The sequence below is a fragment of the Vanellus vanellus genome (assembly GCF_965231255.1).
Source record: "Vanellus vanellus genome assembly, chromosome: 11".
In the NCBI taxonomy this organism is placed as follows: Eukaryota; Metazoa; Chordata; class Aves; order Charadriiformes; family Charadriidae; genus Vanellus; species Vanellus vanellus.
This window is the reverse complement of record NC_138916.1, coordinates 17,298,201-17,317,948: the sequence shown is the minus strand read 5'-3', so window position 1 is coordinate 17,317,948 and position 19,748 is coordinate 17,298,201. Positions and strand designations below refer to the sequence as shown.

The 19,748-nt window shown below is 41.5% G+C and overlaps 1 protein-coding gene across 1 annotated transcript in view; it reads left to right on the top strand.

Annotated features, from left to right (window-relative positions):
• The window catches only part of AGBL1 (AGBL carboxypeptidase 1), a gene marked incomplete at its 5' end in the record, with an annotated part of 291,273 nt that overhangs the window by 46,265 nt on the left and 225,260 nt on the right, over positions 1-19,748 (top strand). The window contains 4 exons of the mRNA XM_082488796.1: positions 1,862-1,899; positions 12,419-12,627; positions 17,430-17,595; positions 18,461-18,534. Of these exons, the coding sequence (XP_082344922.1) occupies positions 1,862-1,899; positions 12,419-12,627; positions 17,430-17,595; positions 18,461-18,534 (487 nt within the window). The remainder of the gene's footprint in view (positions 1-1,861; positions 1,900-12,418; positions 12,628-17,429; positions 17,596-18,460; positions 18,535-19,748) is intronic.

Genomic DNA, 19,748 nt, shown 5'->3' with positions numbered 1-19,748 from the left:
TCTCTGTGTATACAATGTGGTTTACAGACCCCCCAAAAGTATTGGAGAATCCAGATTTGCTGATTGTTTGGTTGATGGGAGGTTTGCTGGCAGTGTTGACATAATGACAGTGGCGTAGCTTACTGAAACTCTTTGTGATGCTCATAAGTACCCCTGAAATTAAGCAGATGCCTCAAATGCCTATGGGAAATCCTTAGATATCTCCTGCTTGGAGCCAGAAATACTCTGGTCCTTTGTTGCTCTGCTGTTTTGGCATGTCATTGAGACACCACCTTAACACTGCAAACATAGGTATGCAATGTAGTCTCCTTTACAGGAGACAAATTTGAGTGAGAGCTATGGGAGATGCTCTGGATGGAATTTTAACTTGGTTAGAGCTGTTTACTTTGTCCCAGACTTTAAACTCAGGGAAAGACTCAGTGATCAGTGGCTGTAGCATATCTCTTTTCTGAGCATGCCAAATTGCTGGTGGATGACAGTATTCCTCCCACCGGCTGAATGATTGCGGTTTAGGTGGAGTTGAAGAAGCAATGAGACCATGACTGTGCTTCCACTGGTGAGATTTTTAGCTACTGATTTCCTGTTCTGTCTGTGTTCATGTGCGTTTCTTTTGCAGTTTGTAATGCTGTTGTTGAACTCTGACAGATTCATTATGAAAGAATGACATTAGACAGGGATGTTGACCCACCATCAGCAAGAACCAGCTCTCGAGTCTTTCTTAGTCTCAGCTGGTGTTAGGACACACAATGAGCGGCAGCTTGATGACAAAAAAAAAAAAATATTTATTTCTTGCTGCAGAATAATAATTGGCTCAGTATGGAAGCTAATACGATTTTATTTGGGGATTGGTTTGTAAAGTGATTACATTTTAGGGAATCCTTGGGCGTGGAGGGTTTTGTAGCTATATTTATTTAATCAGCTGTGGGCACTTGAAACTTCACAGCAGTAAGCCAGGTTAGAACATGGATCTTCTTGTTCCAGCAGAACATGGCTGGAAAAGAAAATCTTCTGTCAGGCTGCTGGGATGGAGATTTACCACATGGAGAAGAAACTTGCCTCCAGATGGTGGGGAGCAAGGATGTTTCAGTTCAGCTTTTCAAGTTACAAATGTTCGTGACCAGCTCTCATTCAAACCAGTGCCATGGTGACACAGGGAGGTTGAGTTGCTTATATGCACATTGAAATGATGCAGGTGGTCAACAGAAATCTCTGTATCTCTCCCCTCTGACTCCTTATTCTCTAAGCTCTATGGGGCAAGTGGTCTTACTGCACAGTTCATGCATCTTTCTTGCAAGTCCTGACCTGATTGGGGACCTTTACATGTCATTGTAATGCCAAGACATCGTTGTAAATAAAAAAGTAGATTTTCTCTCTGTTAAAACTGGTGGGAGTGAGTGTGGGGATGAAGCTTGTTTTGGGAAAATGGAGAAGGGAATGGAATTTGGCTGGAAATAGCAATATGGATGTCCCAGCTTGATGCAAAAGTTATCTCCTGATGTAGACAGAAGTACTGGTGTCTGAAGTGGGCATGTGCTGAGTCTCTCATATGAAGAAATAGCTCAGGGGCAGCAGTTTAAAGACTTGCTTCATTACTTTGGATATGTGGGTGTTGCTTTAAATTTAATGGTCACTGCAAATTAGTGTAATGCTAAAGCTAGAGGGCTAATGGTCTTTTAGAATAACTGAGTCAGCTGCAGAGACTGGCTCCTCCGCTGGTGTAAAATGTTGCGGTTCTGTCAAAGTCCATCATAAGCTGTCAGTTTAGACCAGCTGGGAAGCCTGGCCCAGAAGAATGAAGATGAAAGTTACAAAAATTATTGAAGAAATTGACATTATTTCTCTATCTCTTTTCTTTCCCCAGGGCAGCCATTGAGGCTCTGGCAGCTTTGCTGAAATCAAGTAAGCTTTTTTTTTTTCTTCATATTCTTTCTGACTTTTCTGTGCTGTGCTGCTGGACAGAATGATCCTGTTGAACCTCATTATCCCTTGGTACCCCCTCTTCCCTCAATGCCAAATAGCACTGCTTAGAAAAGAGAGGGGGTAATGCAGTAGTTTCCTACATGTCTAGTTATGATTCTTGGAGTCCCACAGCTCTGTGGACACACAGATATTTGGGAGAGGGTGCTCTAGGTCCGAGGGAGCAAGCTGCGGAGGGAGCCAGACTAGACCATTATTTTGAATATTTAGGGAATAGTGGTTGTCCTGGGGCTTGGTACAGTGGAAGAAATGGGAAACCTCTCCAGCCAGCGACCAATGCTCATTGCTGTGTTCCAGTATCACTGGAAAGTGGGGCCAGGACCTGTCTGTCCTGTGGTGCTGTTGTACTCTGTGCTTACCTGGTAACACTGCTGTTGGCAAAAGCTTAGAAAACTTCTGTAGTCCAAAAGAGATGACCTTATTCTCCCTTGCAAGCTTGTCAGGTCTGATAACCTGCAGACAGGGCTAAGACCTAGTGGTTGCCAGAGTACAACCGTGCCATGGCAGGCTGTGCTTAGCATTTGCACCAGCTGGCTGGGGGTGTTGAAGATCTTACCATGGATTCTCAGTCACACGCTGCTGGCGTGATTGTTCCTGAAATGAACGTGCTACCCTGTTTTGCGTTTATCCCATCCAAAAACACTTGGTTTTTTATTACCAGAATTTAATAAAGCTTTGATTAAGAAAGAACACTCTACTATTGCAAACAATCTACTACACAATAACTCACAATGGCATATTGTCTTTCTCTCTCCCCCCTTTTCTTCCCCTCCCCCTTCTCCTTTTTCTAGTATTAGAATAAATGCATTTGTGAAAAACTGTAGCCCTGGAAGCAGTTAAATGAGCATGATGCAATGGGATAGTGTCTGAGTTGTATCAGCTCAAAGGATGAATTCTGAAATAATGCCTCAGTATTAACCTTGCTGCCTAGATTTAAAGGTCACATCATTGCAACAAGGAAAGACCTTCTGGTTTGGGCACTAAATCTTAATAAGGGGTTTGTGGGACTATGCCACAGTTGCTTGCAGTATAAAAGTAAAATTAGCCTTCAGAGTAGAAAGAAATTTACAGAGAAGGCTGGAAAAGTGGAGCAAGAGCTAAAAGCGCATCAGTCAGCTTGAGCTTTTCTCCTGCAATCTTGCTTTATGGTAAGTACTAAGAATGGGAAGTGAAATTCTGTTGTCCCAAGATATTTATAGGATAGGTTTTCTACTTGGAGGCTTGTTCTGGATCTAGAGATGAGAACAGTATATAGAAGTGGAGGACTAATTACCAAAGGAAGCTGTGAAATGTAGTCTCCTGGGGAGTTGCAAACACATGTTGTAAAAGGTGGGGGGGAGGCTGAGAATGATCTAGGAAATCTAAAAGGATTGGATTTGGCTCCAAATTCTCCCTGCCTTTTTTCTGCTGGAGTAAGTTTTTAAATCCATTTACACTTACCAGTTTTCTGTGTGATTCTTCTTAGCCAATTTAGGCTGTGAAGGCATCTTGGTTGGTTTTTCCTTTTAAGCTTTTTGTGCTTTTGGCAGTGCATAGAGGGTTTCCAGTACTGGAAGAACATACTGATCATTCTGGTTTAGTTTCGGGTGCTTTGAGAGAAGGTATAGAAAATGAACTCCAATGAGAATTTAGTCCATTGAGCAAAGCAGTCCATACATTGTCACTCTGGTTGATCACTGAGGTATAAGGATTAGGGTTCTCATGTCTGTTTGTACTGTTGACCATTGCAAACAAAGGCATTGCTTGGGAGAGACATTTCTTGGTTTGGAGACACCATCCCCAGTTTGTTAAGTGTCCGCTTCTCCTTTATCATTCACAAATGAACAATGTTGTTGCAGCAACACCAGCTACTGCTTACGTGGAGAAGTGATTTTTGGGAAAACACATGGTCTATTGTCAGCTGATGTTCTTTAAAGGCAGTGGAACTGGGTCTTGGGAAGTGGTGCCGCTATTGTGCAACCAAATAGAGCACCACAGCCTCCAGGTCAACTTGAACTGTGTTTTCTGATGTTTTCAGTAGTTTGATGCAGAGTGGTCAAGAACATCTTTCAGTTTTCTCCTTGTCCTGTGGCTCAGTACACAAGAAGCTCCAGGCTTCTGGAGTAGACTGCTCTGGTAGCTGCATACAAATGAGCAGGATGTGCCTTTTGGGAGGTGTGGGTTAGGAGATGTGAAATACAGCTCTGGTTCTTCCGGAGAGAAATTCACCATGGCTGGAAAAAAAGCTGAATTCTTTTTCATGATTGCATAAGGACAGCTTTGTTTGTCACAGTTAACTTATTTATCCCCATGACCTTAGCGCTTCTGAATGGCGCAGCGGTTCTTAAAAGTTAAAAATCGAATCTGGTGAATCCTATAGCACTTGAAAGTTACTCGTGAAAGCAAGGGGTAAAACTGTAAATGGCAAAGCACCCAGAAACCCTTTAGCATGTCTTAGATGGGATGCAAACTAAATGGGAGGCAGGAATCCTGGAATGTGCTGCGGTACTGGATTGCTGGACTGATTATTGTGAGCTGCTTTGGAGACTTGCTGCGAAATGGTGGTGAGAATCGATTTTTGCTGGGGATGAAGGCCATAAAACAGACAGGACAAGCACACACCCGTTCTTGAGGATCTCCCTGTAGGGCTGTCACATCCTTAAGTGCTTCAGCCCAAAGTAATCAGGAGGGTTACAGTTATAAACGGAGTTGTGCCGGAGGGAAAGTGTCCCTCTTCCTTTTGGCAGTGAGCTGCAACGGGAAAACACACAGTAGTTTTAAAGGGAGCAGGCAGATGGCAGTGTGTCTCCCTGGTGGATTTGGAAACATCCATCTTCAGCTCCTCAGGCTTCCTTAAGCTCTATTTGAGAGTTCATCCACCTGCGGAGCCAGGGGCTGGCTAGGAACTTTTTGGCCTCTCTTTCCTAACAGAAGCTGATGCTAAATGCCCATTTAACAGGTGCATAACGACAAGAAGCAAGGTCTGCCAGGAAAGAAGGCATCGGTGTAAGAAAAAATTACTGCTCCAGCTGTACCTGGGAAATTGTTGCAGTTCTGTTTCAGAGGGGAAGTATAAGATTGTCCAAAGAAATAACTGATGGAACACTAAAAACTTGTGCTTCATCCACAACAGGGAAAAAATGCTTGTAAACCCAGTGCAAGATGAGAGCAACCTTTGTTGTCCTGTTCCCCAGTACATAGTGGAAATTGGTGATAGTCACAGAGAGGGTGAATAATGGAGGAATAGAATTTTAGATCCCTTCTAATGACAGTGCTGCATCTTTTCTATCAGTTGAAGCTTGAATTGCTGGTATAGTGAAGACATTTCTTGCCTGACTTATCAGCCAGTTTCTCACCCCTGACTTATCTCTTTCCAAGCATCCCATAGTACTATATTGACTCTTGCATGCTACTCTCCCAGTTGCTGTTCTCCACCTGCCCTGCATGCAGCGAACAGCTTGTAGCAAGTTATTCCTCCATTGCCTTGCTGTTGTGTTTTGTGTGTTGTTTTTTTTATATATATATATATATCTGTTATGTCACCACCATGCTGTTAACTTCTTCTGACTGAACTACACTATTATACAGGCTGAACATGTTGCTTGGTAAATATCTATAGTGGTGCTGAAGTGCCATGAGGGCATCAGGAGTTTTTTACTCTTCTCTTGGATGTTACAGTCAAGCTTTCCAGTGTTATACCTGTCCATCCTTCCTTCTTCAATTTTTGGATGCTTACTACATCCCAGGGTGGGGATGAGGGGGTAGATACTGATAGCTATAGGTAAACTGAGGTGAGAGGACGCACAATATCCTTCCCAGAGTCTCTTCTCTCTTTCCAAGGGTACATCTACTTTTTCCTGACACCTTTGGCTTTTTTCTAGTTCTCCTCTGCATGTGTGTCTTCATATCTTGCTCCAGTTCTGTCTTAAGGCCTGGGGAGCTCATCACTAAGCCCTTCTTTGCCTTCAAGAAGGCCAGGTATGGAGGCAGCATACCCCAGCTGGAGCCTGTTTGAGCAGTGGTGGAAGGCGAGGGCTGCCCTCCATGTCGCTTTTAGCCATGGGCTCTATTGCTTTTAGTGAACTCACCTCCCAGAATAAAACAGGCAAACCATTCCCAGTTTTGGAGGAGTGAGAGTGAAAAAAACCTGGATACCTGATATGTAATTGCAGATAAGTGCATATTCAGAGTTTGCAGGCTGAAGGCAGTGTGATGGCCCAAACCGGACACTGCTGCTCGGCACCTCGAACCACACGATGGCGATGTTATTATAGGGATCCCTGCTCCCACCAGCACTTAATCCAATATTTATTTTTGGCGAGTAATTTGTTTATCAGCAGGTTATTTTAATCTAATTTCGGTTGTATTTGTTATTCCTGACTATCTGTGCTTCCCAGAATTAGCAGCTTGCATGTCTTTAAGGAAATTAGCTAGAGCTGATCTCCAAGGCATTTGCTCAGCGGATATTGAAGGAAAGGGCTAGGGAAATGGGCAGGGCCCTTGTTGCAATGCTTGCCTAGTAAAATTGTAATGAGCAATTTAAAAAGACAGGTTGTGGTGACCCCATGGTCATGCTTATTTAATCGAGACAATTCTGTGTGCTAACAGCAGTTATTGCTGATGGCCTTTCCCCTCTCTTTCTATAACTTTTCCTTCCTCCTTTTTGTCTTCTTTATCCTCTTGCCTTCCCTTCTTCCCCCCCTCCAGCCTTTCATCTCTCATTTAGTGCTCTTTCCTCCTCCTCTTCAGTCAACTAACCTTTATTTAACCTTTCACATGCTGTTTTTTTTCATCAAAGCATAAGGATTATGTCTTGTGGCTGTGGATAAAATAATCAGTGTCATTCTTTTCCTTTTATGCTTGCATCAAGGAGGGGCAAGTAAGTATGAGGAACAGAAAGCGATGTTCTAGCACATAAGCAGATTATGGTTTCTGAAAGGCCTGCACCCTCTATGTCTAAATTCACAATGCTTTGCAACAGATCTACTGAGGCAGGTCTTTGATCTTGCATCAAAATAACCCTATGGTTAAACCATGTCAGTTCCTGTAGCCAAGGGCATGATGTTTGTGATTTGCCTAATACTTTGCCAGGTATCCATTTCTCATGATCAGTTTATGACTTCATTACCTGCCTCTGGATTCAAACTCCATTATCAGTCTGGCCCCAAATCTGTCATCACAACTTGCAGGGTATTGTAATCAGAGTGGAATTTTGCAAATAGTTCCTTTCATAATCATCTAAAACAAGTTCTGTGTCTATACTTTCTTCCTGAATTTCAGAAAGTAAAGAGTCTTGATTCTATATTTTTAAATTTATCTCTTTGAGAAGAGCCACTTTATGGGGATAAAAAATATTTTTGAATGTTCTTTATGTTACCTTCCCCAAGAAGGCTCTTTCCTTCATAGACATATCCCAAACTGAAAGTAACTTGGTGCTCCAGAGAAAAAGGTTGGTTTCATCTTCTGGGGCATGGCAGCTTCCCACTGTTTTGCTCCTCAGGGTGGGTATAATGGAACCAAAGTGTTGAGGAGCTGCATTATTCTCTGACATCCTTCATAGTGATTGCTTACTGCCTTTGTCTTGGCATGGGCAGTGTTTGTGCCTCCAGTGATGATCTGGCTTCAGAAAATTCTGTGGCTGAATTTGAGAAAGTCTTCCAAATTCTAGCATCCTCATTTGAACTCTTTCAAACCACTTTGGTAAGAAAAATCAAGCTGGAATTCTTGTGCAAAAAATATATCTTTTTGTGGACTTCCAGCTTTCTGTTGAGTTCCAACTAGAAGATGCTGTGAAACCAAAAAATGAAGGAGAAAAAAGTAACCTTTTTGAAAATTGGTTTCTTTCTGGGGTTAGCTCAAAAGTTTCAGAAAGGGTTGGCTTGCTCTTTCTTAATTTTTATGTATGAACAATGAAACAAAGACAAATTAGAGAATAATCACCATGTCCTAATACAATTTGTAAGACTGCCACTGAATTGGCCAACACCTGGAACTAAACCAACTATTCTGGAGTAGAAAGAATCAGTTGTGTTTGTACTGAAGCTAAGCTTGTGGCTGATTCCTGGTCTGGGAGCAAAACATAGCACTGGTAGTTGCTAGCAAATCCTGCCTGTGTTCTTTGCTCTTGTGCCACTGTTGTTTCTGTCCTAAATGCTTAAATAAATGCCTGGACTCTGAAGTTTACAGGGCACAATTAGAGTAGTCTTCTGTCTCCCAACAAGTTGAGCTAATACCAGCTTCTTGCTGGAACTGTGGAGCCCACTGGGTCTGAATTCATCCCAGCACTTGATGGGTGTCTAGGATTCTCCGTGGGGACAATTTTTTTTTTTTTTTTTTTTTCCTGTAGGGAATCCTCATGCTTATCTCTAGCAAAAATGGCCTCGATGACTGAATACAATCGCTGTTTTCCCTTTGCTTTAGGAGATATCTTACATCATTTATTTCCAAGAGGCAATTGCTAGAGCAGAGTGGGGAAGTTGGAGACTTTCTTATCCCTTTCACGTCTTTAGGAGCCATAGGGTTAATTTAGCAGAGCAGTGTTATCTCCAAACTGTAGCAATGTATGTTCTTGGCATAATGAATCAGCTGAGTGGCATCAACAAAGAGATTTAAGCAGATAGACTGAAAGATAAATATCTCTTTATTCTGCCTGGTAAGCAACGCATTGCTTATCATATTTCAGGATGACTGTAATTCAGTTTTGTGGTTAAATATGCTGCATGTTTTCCAGTGGTCCCTGTGTTCCTGGCAAACACTTCAAAGGGGACTGGAATGTGAGGAGGGCATCAAAAATATCCACACTAACACTAGCAGTCATGAGACTCTTATTTCCTAGACTGAAACCCTAGCTTTAGAGTCTGTCCTTGTCCCCCCAACACAAAATCATAATTCTGTCAAAACTGGGGATTTCTTTGTAGTGTGATCCCCTTGCTAATTTAGATGCCTCTTTAACCATTTGATGCTTCCACACCCTGGCTGTGCATCCATGGCAAATGTTTCTGGCTAACTTCACAGATTATTCAGGTCAGAGATTCTGTGCTGCAGTGCTTAAATTTTTCCCTGGTTAGCAGGACTGCCCTGGAGGTCAGAAGTGGAGGGTCAGTTCTAGAAGCATGGGAAACTAAGACTACACTGAGGCATTCCCCTATCCCCCATCCCAGCCTCAACAGGCAGAACTGAAACTCTTGCAAGGAAAACACTATGCCAGTGACAGGTTTGGGGAAGGCGATGAAGACAGTACTTCCCTGTCAGAGATGCCAAAATAAGATTAGGAAGACAGACCAAGAATGAATCAATATAGGCAGCACCATCCCTGAGCACTTCCGAAAGCTGCGTGGAAGGGAGATCTACTACTGCTGAAAGCTGCCCGTATTTAGGGAGAAGAAAAGGGACTAACAAAAGAATAACAGCAAAAGGGTCAAAAGGCATAGGACATTATACCACTTATCACACAGATCATGCATACTCACTCCAGGAGGAGTGGGTTCTTGCTGCCTAAAAATCTGTGCAGTGCTGCATGTACCTGTATGATTCATTTCCACCGTCTGTATTTGTGCCAAAATATAGATACATCCCTGTGCAGGTGCATCCCTAGATGGAGAGACCAACAGACACAGACAGGTGGGGAGGCCTCCTTTTTCCATTCTGCCTTCTGGAGATCTTGGCATATTTCCCCCTTCATTTATTTGCTACTTTATTGACTATACAACTGAAAAAATGGAATAAAAAAAAATAGGAAAACCATTGACAACATGGAAAAGCAAAGGAGAATCAATGAAATAAGACAGGAGAAACAAAATGAATGTGTGTTTGTTTTTGGTTTTGTTTGTTTTTTTTTTTCCCTTCAGCAAGTAATTCTCATTGCTTCTGATCAAAGTGTTGCAGGAACTATAGTCCTGCCTCTTCCATCTCCTCACAGAACAGACTACCTCAGCTTCACTTTTCGCAGCAACTGTTTTGATCTTAAATATGATAAGTGCTATGGAAAACATGAGGGGAAACAAATAGTGAAGTTATTTTGCTCAGCTTCTTCCATACTTTTCATCCAGTGGTAAAACTGAGGCATGGGACAGTTGTGTGTTCTGGTCCCTATGGAGCAGGGATCCAAGTGTGGAAGTCTGCCTTGAAAGATGTGAGGAAAACATTGCAAACATGTTTTATGAGAATTCTTTTTCTTTTTAAAAAAAAAAAATAAATTCTCCAACCAGCTTTACCCACAGTGCTTTCCAGTATTTCCCTTGTCCTATTGACATTGACACAGAAAGCTTAGACTTCAAGCACTGAATGCTAGGGGCTATAAATCCCTAGATCTAGTCCAAATTCATCTGCCTCTGAACAGTTCAGGGAATCTCTAAGTTTGATCCAAATTGTCCCTACCTTACACTCCCTGATTTTCTTCTTCTTGTCATGTTTTATATACTTATTGACTTTTTGCAGAGCTTCCTGAGTAATTCTTCAAGGAAGATTGACTGATTTAAGGGGTTAGTCATCCTGCAGGTTAGTAAACATGACAGCTGGTTGAGGATTAACAGGAAATCATGAATAAAATTATTGGGATTGATAAGGGAGTCTCAAGCAATTAAAGTTTTCTTGCAGAAAGTCAAATAGAAAAAAGAAACGGAGTGAAAGTCAACGGAGAAGGATGACCTTCTACATGCTGACAAGCACTGAGGCCCAAAATAAAAGATGTACTGGCAGAGTTAGTGCGAGGTGGTTAACAAGGGGATAAAGTGCTAGAGAGGACTGCAAGCCAAGGTGTAGGAGACTGGGCAGAGCTGTGTAAGACTGGAATAGCTGTAGGACCAGCAGGTCAGTGTGGAAGCATGTCAGCAGGATGGTGTGAAGGTGCAGAGTGGATTGAAATGAGTTGGCAGACTGGTCTGGGGGTGCTGTTTGGTGCCTGCCCAGTGGCGCTGATGGTAGAGAGAATTGCAGGACAAGACCGGGTAGTAGAGCCTACCCTCCAGTCCTCACTCTGGGATTGTTAATGTGCTGCAGAGAGCAGACTTGGGTGACTTCCTTCCCTATTCTAATACCTCCATCTACTGCATCACTGGGATTGAGGTTTGCTGCCTACTGGCTGCTTCCTGCTTACTCCCTCCATGGCTTCCCTTGTTTCTGATTTTCTTCATGCAGTATCTTACCCCTTTCTGTTCTTTCTCTTACCCTCTAGCTGCTTCTTCTGTCCTGTAAATCCCCACTGATGACTTTAACGTTCCAGGTGTGAGAGGTTCTGCCACTCTGTTTAATGAACTGGAAATGAATTGGAGCCTACTAGCTGTGGAGAACCCATACCAAGAGCCATCTGTTGTGGGCTGCAAATGCTGATTGGTATTCAGGGAGCTGAGCTCCAGCCTTACGTATGCTACCTGGGCCCTTGGCTGATTACTGAGCTTCTGACAGCTTCTAATGTGTGTCACAGCGAGGAATGTCAGGACCAGTCAGGAAAACATGTTTAGACAGGGTTGGTTTGAAGGAAGGGAGTCTAGAGGCTGGGATGGCTTCATGTTGGTCCTGTGGGGCAGGGCAAGGAGCACAGCGGGAGAAGAGATGTGGTTTAGAATACTCAGCAGAATCTGTATTTTAGCACAAGTTTTATAATCTCCTTTTAGCCTGATATCCCAGAGCTGCATGTTTAAGGGAATATTGCAGCTTTCCTTTCTATATTTTTATAAAGCTTACTTTCAAATTTTTTTTTTTTATTCTTGTGCATGCAGTAAAGCCTTTAAACATTGACCTAAATGTGACCTTTAAAATCTCAGAACCAGAAAGCAACAGAAAAGAAGCCCAAACTGCTGTTGCTCATGTTGGTGTTTTGCTAATTTTTAAATACTGTGGGTTTCCAGAATAATTTCATTCATGGCTTTCATGATATAGGTATGTGTTAGAAAGTTAAACATAATTTAGGTGGCTGTGACAGGATCGTACAACTAAAGGTTTCTGGATGTGTTGACCTCAGCAAGGTGTACTCTCAGGACTGAAGTACAGCGCTATGTGTAGATTATATGGCTTGGTGTTGCTTAATCTTATTGTTCTTTATCTTTTCTCACTCCTCAGGAGCTTCTTTAGTTTCAGAAACTCTTATGATGATGCAATCAGAATTAAATTTATTTAGCATTTGAAAGGAAATAGGGGCTCTGCCCTTTCCCCACCTATGGTTTGGTTCATCTGGAGGGTTCTGGAGCAGCCATTTCCACCTGGCCAGGAGAGAGACTGCTTCATTTATTTTATGTTCAATTCCAAGACCGTAGCTCATTCTTAGGAAATAAAAACATCCTACTCTGTAAAAACAAACAAGAAAACTCCTCTACAACAAACAAAAATTATAAACCCCCCACTTTTAACTGAGACCATTAAGCAAGAGTGAGCAGGTGTTAAAGTTTGAGCACTGAATAGCCATGCGGTTATCAAACAGCACAAGTAGTGGAAAGAGTTTAATTCATCCTTTTCTCTTTGTTTTCAGAGTCTAACAGCCGGCGGGCAGTGAACAGAGGCTACCTGGGTGGATTGCTGAGACTCTATCAAGACTGGCATCACAATGATGTTTCCAACAACTACATTTATATTCGTAGGGGTCTTCTGCTTTGCCTAAAGCACATCACCAACATCCAGTTGGGCAGGGAGACCTTCCTCGGTTCCCGGGGTATGGAGATTCTCTTCACAAGCATACAGGTAAACGGTGCTTTTGTGCTTAAGTGAGATGGATTGGTAGTTAGTGCTGGAATTTCCTGCGCTGTGAGGTAGAACCTATAGTTTTATCCTGAATTTATATAACATACAAATGAAGAAATGATAATGTTAAAATAAAAAGTATTGACTTTTTCACACTTTGTACTTCAGTACAACCTGAAATGTTTCTGTTTAAAACTAATGTTAATTCCTGCTGAGCCTCATGGGAATTGCAATCCAGGCTTTTTAATACTTTCTTTTCTTCTTCCCTGTGGATCCTGCTGTCTGCTTGGACTTCCTCTCCCAAAGAACAGTGCAGTGTCTCTACAAAACCATTGCTTAGGTGTTTCCTTTCAGGTATCCAGTTGGATAATTCCACCCAATCAGTCTTTTTCCACAAAAACATCTTGATTTAGCCAGTTCTTTGCTAATGAGAAACATCCAGCAACTGTTTTACAGGAGGCCCATCTTTAATCTTGTGAAACATTAATGTGGATCCATCAAGGAAGATGACATGGTTCTGAGGATGGGATCACTGTAAGGTATAGAAAGGGCAGGTACAGAAGAGTAATGGCTTCCTCAGAGTCTCTCACCAACATTCATTCTTCTTCTTTGGAGAAGTCACTTATGGAGAATACTTCAGTTCTTGACCCATGTGATTCCACAGGGAGTGTTTCCAATGTCGTTCTCACTGGCCGGTGCCTTATCTCATTCCAGCACCATCATAGACAGAATGAAAAGCCTGTCCCCTTCTCTTCCAGAAAATCCATTGTCTTATGATCTAGTGTATTTGCTTCTTCACCTTTCCCATCACTGTCATGAACAATTCCTCTGGGACTTGACAAGATATTTCTTACTAGTAGTAGATGTTAGGTTGGTAGAGTTTTTTCACTTCATTTTCCTCACAAGGAATTGGCTGTGTTTTCAGGTGGGATGTGGTGACCAAGACCAGCAGATATTTCAAAGGAGTATGATCTCTGGTAATGGCAAGTCCCCGGTCTGTAGAAACTTGAATAGGGTGGATGACAACAGCTGCTTGAGGGTAGATGTCAGCTCATTCCCTCTCAAGAGCCTTCTACAGCCCATGTAGCTTTCTGAGCTAACATCTCCTGATAGCTCAGCCTGGGAGCAACCCCATGGAATGTACAAACATGGGGTCACCTTGGGTGAACAAACAGGAAATGACACACTAAGACTCCAGTGAACACTGATAGCTCTAATCCTTCCAAAGGTTAGAAGTGGAGCGGAAATGACAGCTTCAGGGGCTTCCAGTTGGCTTTTTTTTTTTTTTTTTTCCCTACTGTGTGCTACTAGGGACATCTTGGAAGGGAAATTACCAAGGTTAATAGATTCAAAGGGATATTGACATTCTTAAAGTCTCGAAGACATGAGGTGCCGGGAGGAGTCTGGCAGCCCTAGGAGGTCTCACTCATGCTCTTCCCTACTTGGAGCTGAGGGAGAGGCTGTTGCTGCTCCTAAAATCTTCATAATCTTCATGGTAGAGAGAAAATGGGAAATCTGTCATCCTGAGAGAAACTGCAGGCTGTAGGAAGAGTGAAGGAGACAGGGCAAGACAAACAACTCCTGCTTGGGAAGGGAAAGTCTCTTTGTGTGTAGACAATATTTTAATGCCTTTAGGAATTTGCTGGCTGTGGTGATTAGCCTTTACCAAACTCCGAGCAGCTAATGAGATTTTAAAGGTATTAAAAGCTGGCAGAAAAGTTCTGCTAAAACTTTAATTTTTTTTTTTTTTTTTGTCTATTGAAATTGAAAGTTTTGCCAAGATGGGTTTGTTTTAACAACCTCCAGTAGAGCTCCTATTTACAAGGTTGGTTTTCAATTGAAAACTCTCCAGCTGCTGCTTATTGTATGGGCTGATGGACAGCTGAAATACCTGAGCTTTTAATAGCCCTTAAGCCTATGTCTTTACAGGAAGAGCCAACAGTTCAAAGTCTGTCTCCTTACATAGATTAGAAGTGACTGCTACTTTATATGAGGAGAATTTAGAGATATTTTGAGTTCTGCTTCTACCTGGAATGAAAAATAATTTCAGATAATTAAATAATTCGTGAAAAGGAAGAACTTTCTGCTCCCATTTCTTTTTCCCAGCTCTGCTTAGGCTTTCATGGTGGTTAAATGGTATATTCACATTAGCAACTGGCTGGCTTTGTGTGCAGTGACAGAGAGCTGCCTACTCTGAGACAAGAAAACAGGTTTGTATTTGCTTTAGGAGAAACTGGTGCACAGAACATTATTTTGCTATTTTATCACTGATCCATTTGATTTCTTAAGCTCACCTGGTTTCTCTTCAACCTTCCTGTACTAGGGTCTACTGTAGGATAATATTATCCTATACTCCACTCTGTTTGCCATTAGTAGCATCCATTAACATCATTACCTTTTGTCTTAATGTCATGTTGAAGCTTCCTTTTTTTGTATACATCCCATATGTATCATAATACCTGGACTATTCCAGATTCAGTTGAGAAAAGATTGAGTGTGAAAGCTAAAAAAAGGATCCCCTGAAATCAGGTGAGCTTTATGTGGGTTTTCTGAGCTTAAGGGTACATGATATCCTGCTGCAAAATAAATGGGATAGTTTACACACATAAAAAGCAGTCTCCTGTCTATTTTTCAGGTGTCAGTAAAAAAGGCTTTACCAATATAGTGATGGAACATTTTTCAGTCATCTGTAAACTGTGTTATCCTGGAATCTGAGAGCACTTTATGAACAGTTATGAAAACAGTCCCACAAATTCCCTGTAAAGTATCCGAAAGCTTGTTTGCACTTCTAAGCTAATTTTGCTGTAAAGAAAAAATATGACTTTCAAACAGCATCATTGAATAACTCCATGCATGGAAGCTTATTGTCTGGATGAACATGCCTTGGTCTTGACTATATCAATTCACTCGGCAGTGAATTAAGATGGCTGGCCCAAGGCAGGTGTTTTTACAGTCCTGTGTTTGCTGCTCAGGTAGAAACAGAATGGTTTTAATAAACCATAGTGAGACTGTTCAAGAATGTTTGGTTGTTATTAAAGGAAAGATAGGGGAAGTTTGTCTACATGTGGGAATAGAATAAGGAAGGCAACCAAACACCACGTGAAAGAATGAATAAATCAAAACACTAGAAATAGAAACCAGTTCTCCTTGGTGTTTGCTCTAACCACAATAAAACTTTTCTTGGAGATGCTTTCAAAATTTTCTTTTCTCTCTCCCTTGTTCCTAACAGCCAGAGATCTAGAAATACATATTAAGATTCTTGTAGTGAGTCTTGTAAGCATGTCAGTTTTAGATGATTTTTATAGCCTCCCTACAGGAATCCTGGTTAATCTCACTGAATCTTGTAATGCTGTTCAATCATACATGAGAAAACAGAAAAAAATACTCTATAACCAAAAAAAAGACACCCCACTACAGCCATTTTCTTGTTCCTGATTATAATAAAGTACTTTGTTCTTTGGTCAACTTCCTGATTTGCTGAATTTTCTCTTTTTTTTGTCCAGTCCAAATCCTAACTGTGGGCTGTCAGACAATGGCACAAAGTATCTGTTCTGCCCTCTGGCCTGTTCCATTTTACCTGTGCTGAAGGGATGCAAAAATATTAAATGGTATTAGAAGGTATTGTTATATTCCTCTTTTGCCTTAGAACATTCATGCTGCTTGACTGGCATTCCTGTTATGATGAGCTAAGTCTTAGTCCCAAGCCACTAAAGATAACATGCTGATAGGCATGGTACAATTTAAGAACGTAGGTAGGATACCTACTAATACTGATTAGTCAATCTCTCTGATGGAAACTGTGGAATAGATGCGCTGTGCTTGGGAAAACCTGAAGGCTTGGTTTTCTGAGCCTTGCACCTATTGGTTTTAAACAACTTCACCTTTGTGCAGCAGCTGTAATTTGCCTATCCGAACTCTGTTATATTGAAGGCATACACCTATTATGATCTCCCAGAAGGTCTTTGCTTTTAGTTTTGGGGGAAGGGGGTGGTTCTCTTTGCAACAAAAGACCAAGGACCTCACTTGCATATAGCATGGTAATAAAAACACAGAAGTGTTCTGTGTCTTCAAAGTACATCTGGGCTCTCATCGCTCCTCCATATCTCTTTCCTAGTCTGGATTATAGGAGTAGAAAATGTGGGATACTGCAGGTATTTAATATTTTTATGACTAGGTAATATGCAGCAGTCTGTCAGACTATTGGGCCTAGTGCGTAAGCATATAGAATAGAGTACAGTGAAATAATGCTGTAACTGTGCTAGCTTACCTGTGTTAGTCTTGGCATGATAGCTCTGGGTGTAGTTGTGGTGAAGATGCAGAAGCACAGATTTTGGTATGTGTTGGTAGCCAAAGTATGGGCTCCCCGCAGGTTTTTCATCCATATTAAAGAACATGACTCTTCAGTGCTACAGTTACCTGTGTTAGCTAGGATATTGTAGTATATGCTACTGTTGTGCCTTCCTTCAATCTACCCTGACTATAATGTTTTAGAGCAGAGCTAGGGGATGCTATGTCTTCTAAATGACTTGCATCAATGGAAGTCCTCTGAGGTACATGCTAGCCTGTATTTCTGTAAGAAATTGACTGCAAGAACTGGAGATCTTGCTGTCCCAGACATATTTCATTAATGGAAAAAAGGAGGTAGGGCTGGACCCAAAAGGAGGAGGGAGCAGAAAAGAAAGCCATAAATACAAAGATTTCATATTCCAGTTAGAACAGTGCCTCTGCTCAGGCAGATTTTGTGTAATAGGCAGGACAACAGTAAGAGGCAATTCTTAACTTTGTTCTCCTTTGGTTCCTAGGACTGTTTATTTTGCAAAAATCTGGATCCTATCATAACCACTGTAACTCAGATTCTGAGGAAGTGCTACCCCAAGGAGCCTCTGCCTGTGGCAACAGTAAGAAGTTCCTATTCCTTCCCTCTTCCTGGGAATGCCAAGGCTGAACATCCATGTGAGGGATCTGAAGGTAAATGGCTGAAGGGTGAGTTCAGTAGGAGGAAAAGGAGCATGACATGAGAATGAAACGTGGGACCTGGGGAAGGGAGTGTTGGCAGCCTAGTCCTGAGGTTTACAGTTGAAATTAATCTGATGGCCTACAGTGTCACTCAGTGGAGATGAGACTACTCCCGGGTCTCCTTGTGTTGTGGTTTGTGCCAGGCTCGTCACTCAGGCAGAACGACAGATGCTCCCCCCAACTTCTCTTTAAAGAGAGAGGCGAGTGAGAGACTCATGAGTTTAGAAGGAACTAAACTACTTTAATGAAATATTAATAATAATAAAATAAAAAGGAAATAATGAAATATATACAAAACCATGAGTAAAAGGTGCGAGCACTTGCTGGAAAGTAGAACTTAAGCCCAGGCAGGACAGCCACTCTACAGAAAAGTAGAAATGGTAGACTCTACACACAAGCAATTTCTCTGTTGCTTTCAGTTTCATATGGAAGATGCTCAAATACTATAATGATGATAGCAGTGAATCACTCTAATCTAGATAATATAGATTAAGAGCATCCTGTAATATCATTGCAGCCAAGCAGAAAATCACTGTATTGCTTTGTAATACGAGTTGGATTCATATCATGGATTTGTCCATGGTTTTGAAAGGCAGTGCTTGAGTCCAAGAGAACAGAGCTTTAAAAAGTGGGAGATATAGTGCCAAATTCATTTATACTAGATTAACAAATGGGATCTGCTTTAATCAGGGTTGTGGTGGGTTGTAGTTTGAAGGCGTGTGTGGCACACACAGAAGATATTGCACACGTCTCAGGAGGGTCTGAGAGGGATATTAGGTTGAACACCTTTGCTTCTACCTCTTTTCTATTTCTGCAGGTGACTATGAGAGTGATGGAGAGGAAGAAGCTGAAAAAGACCCGGATAATGAGGATGTGGAGAGTAAGGAGGAAGTAGGTATATGAGCCATAGTTTCCTTAATCCATGTACTGGAAAGTAAAACTTTTCATGGTCCATTTTGACATCCTGTAAGCTGCCTAAGCAGTGAATGTACATGTGCATGTGGTCCCACATAAATAAACTACATGAATAATAGAAGGATACTTGAAAGAAGAAAAAGAGAAATTACTGACTTTCACTGAACAGTCCTCTGCATTTCTCTTAATTGCCATGCTTGTCACCCAGGATGGTGCGTGTTTGGTGACTTCTCTGTTCCTGCAGAGAGACTGACCAGTGACTGTTAGAATTACATGCACAATTAGGAACAAATGATGGATCTTTGGGGGTGTAGACCAGAAATGGCACTTGGTGGGGGGTAAAAATTACTTATTACCTAGGAAAGACTAACCTTCTTCTCCTTCCCATACCAGACCATATTTGTGCTGTGCACCTGTCCTAAGAAATAGGTTAGTTCTTTTAAGCCATAGCTGGGCCGTTTGAACCTGGATTCCTTCTTCATTTGCTGCTGCATGCAGACAAAAAATATGAGTTCTTCAAGACTTCTGATTTCTTCCTTTGCACTCTGCCTGGCATGACGGAACTGGCAAAAAAAAAAAAAAAAAAAACCAAAACAAAACAAAAAACAAACAAAAAAAACCCCCACCACAACAACAAAAAAACCAACCAACCAAAAAAAAAAAAAACAAACCACAAAACCCTAACAGCTGAGGATAAGAATACAAATTTTTTTGTTGTGAAAATACCTATAAGCGCATACACAAATGTGAAGTATTGAATGCTGCTAATAAGTCTTATCCACATAAAGTGGTTTGGGAAGGCAAATTAAAGAAATGAAGCTGCAAATACAGTCTAATTAGACGTGATTGAGACTTCTGTGGAAGGGCATTTTCATTGCTTGCTGTGTCTTTTTCTCCTCAAGTATTAAACTGATGTAACCCAATGAAAAAAGGAAGTTAAGGAAGCCCAACACGCTAGCTCAGTGTCTTATCTTGCCCCTGTCTGGCTGTTTTTATCTGAATATTGAAGCTCGTCAAGATGCTCATTAGGAATAAGGTTTATAGTGAATTTATCTCCTTGTTTAATTAGTTATTCATTCAGAAAGAGATCCTATATGCCTCTGAACTATTCCACTATTCATAAGGATTTACCAAGTATATGTGAGCAGGGTTTATTTTGCCGAAGAACTTACTCTGCATATGAGTTTAAA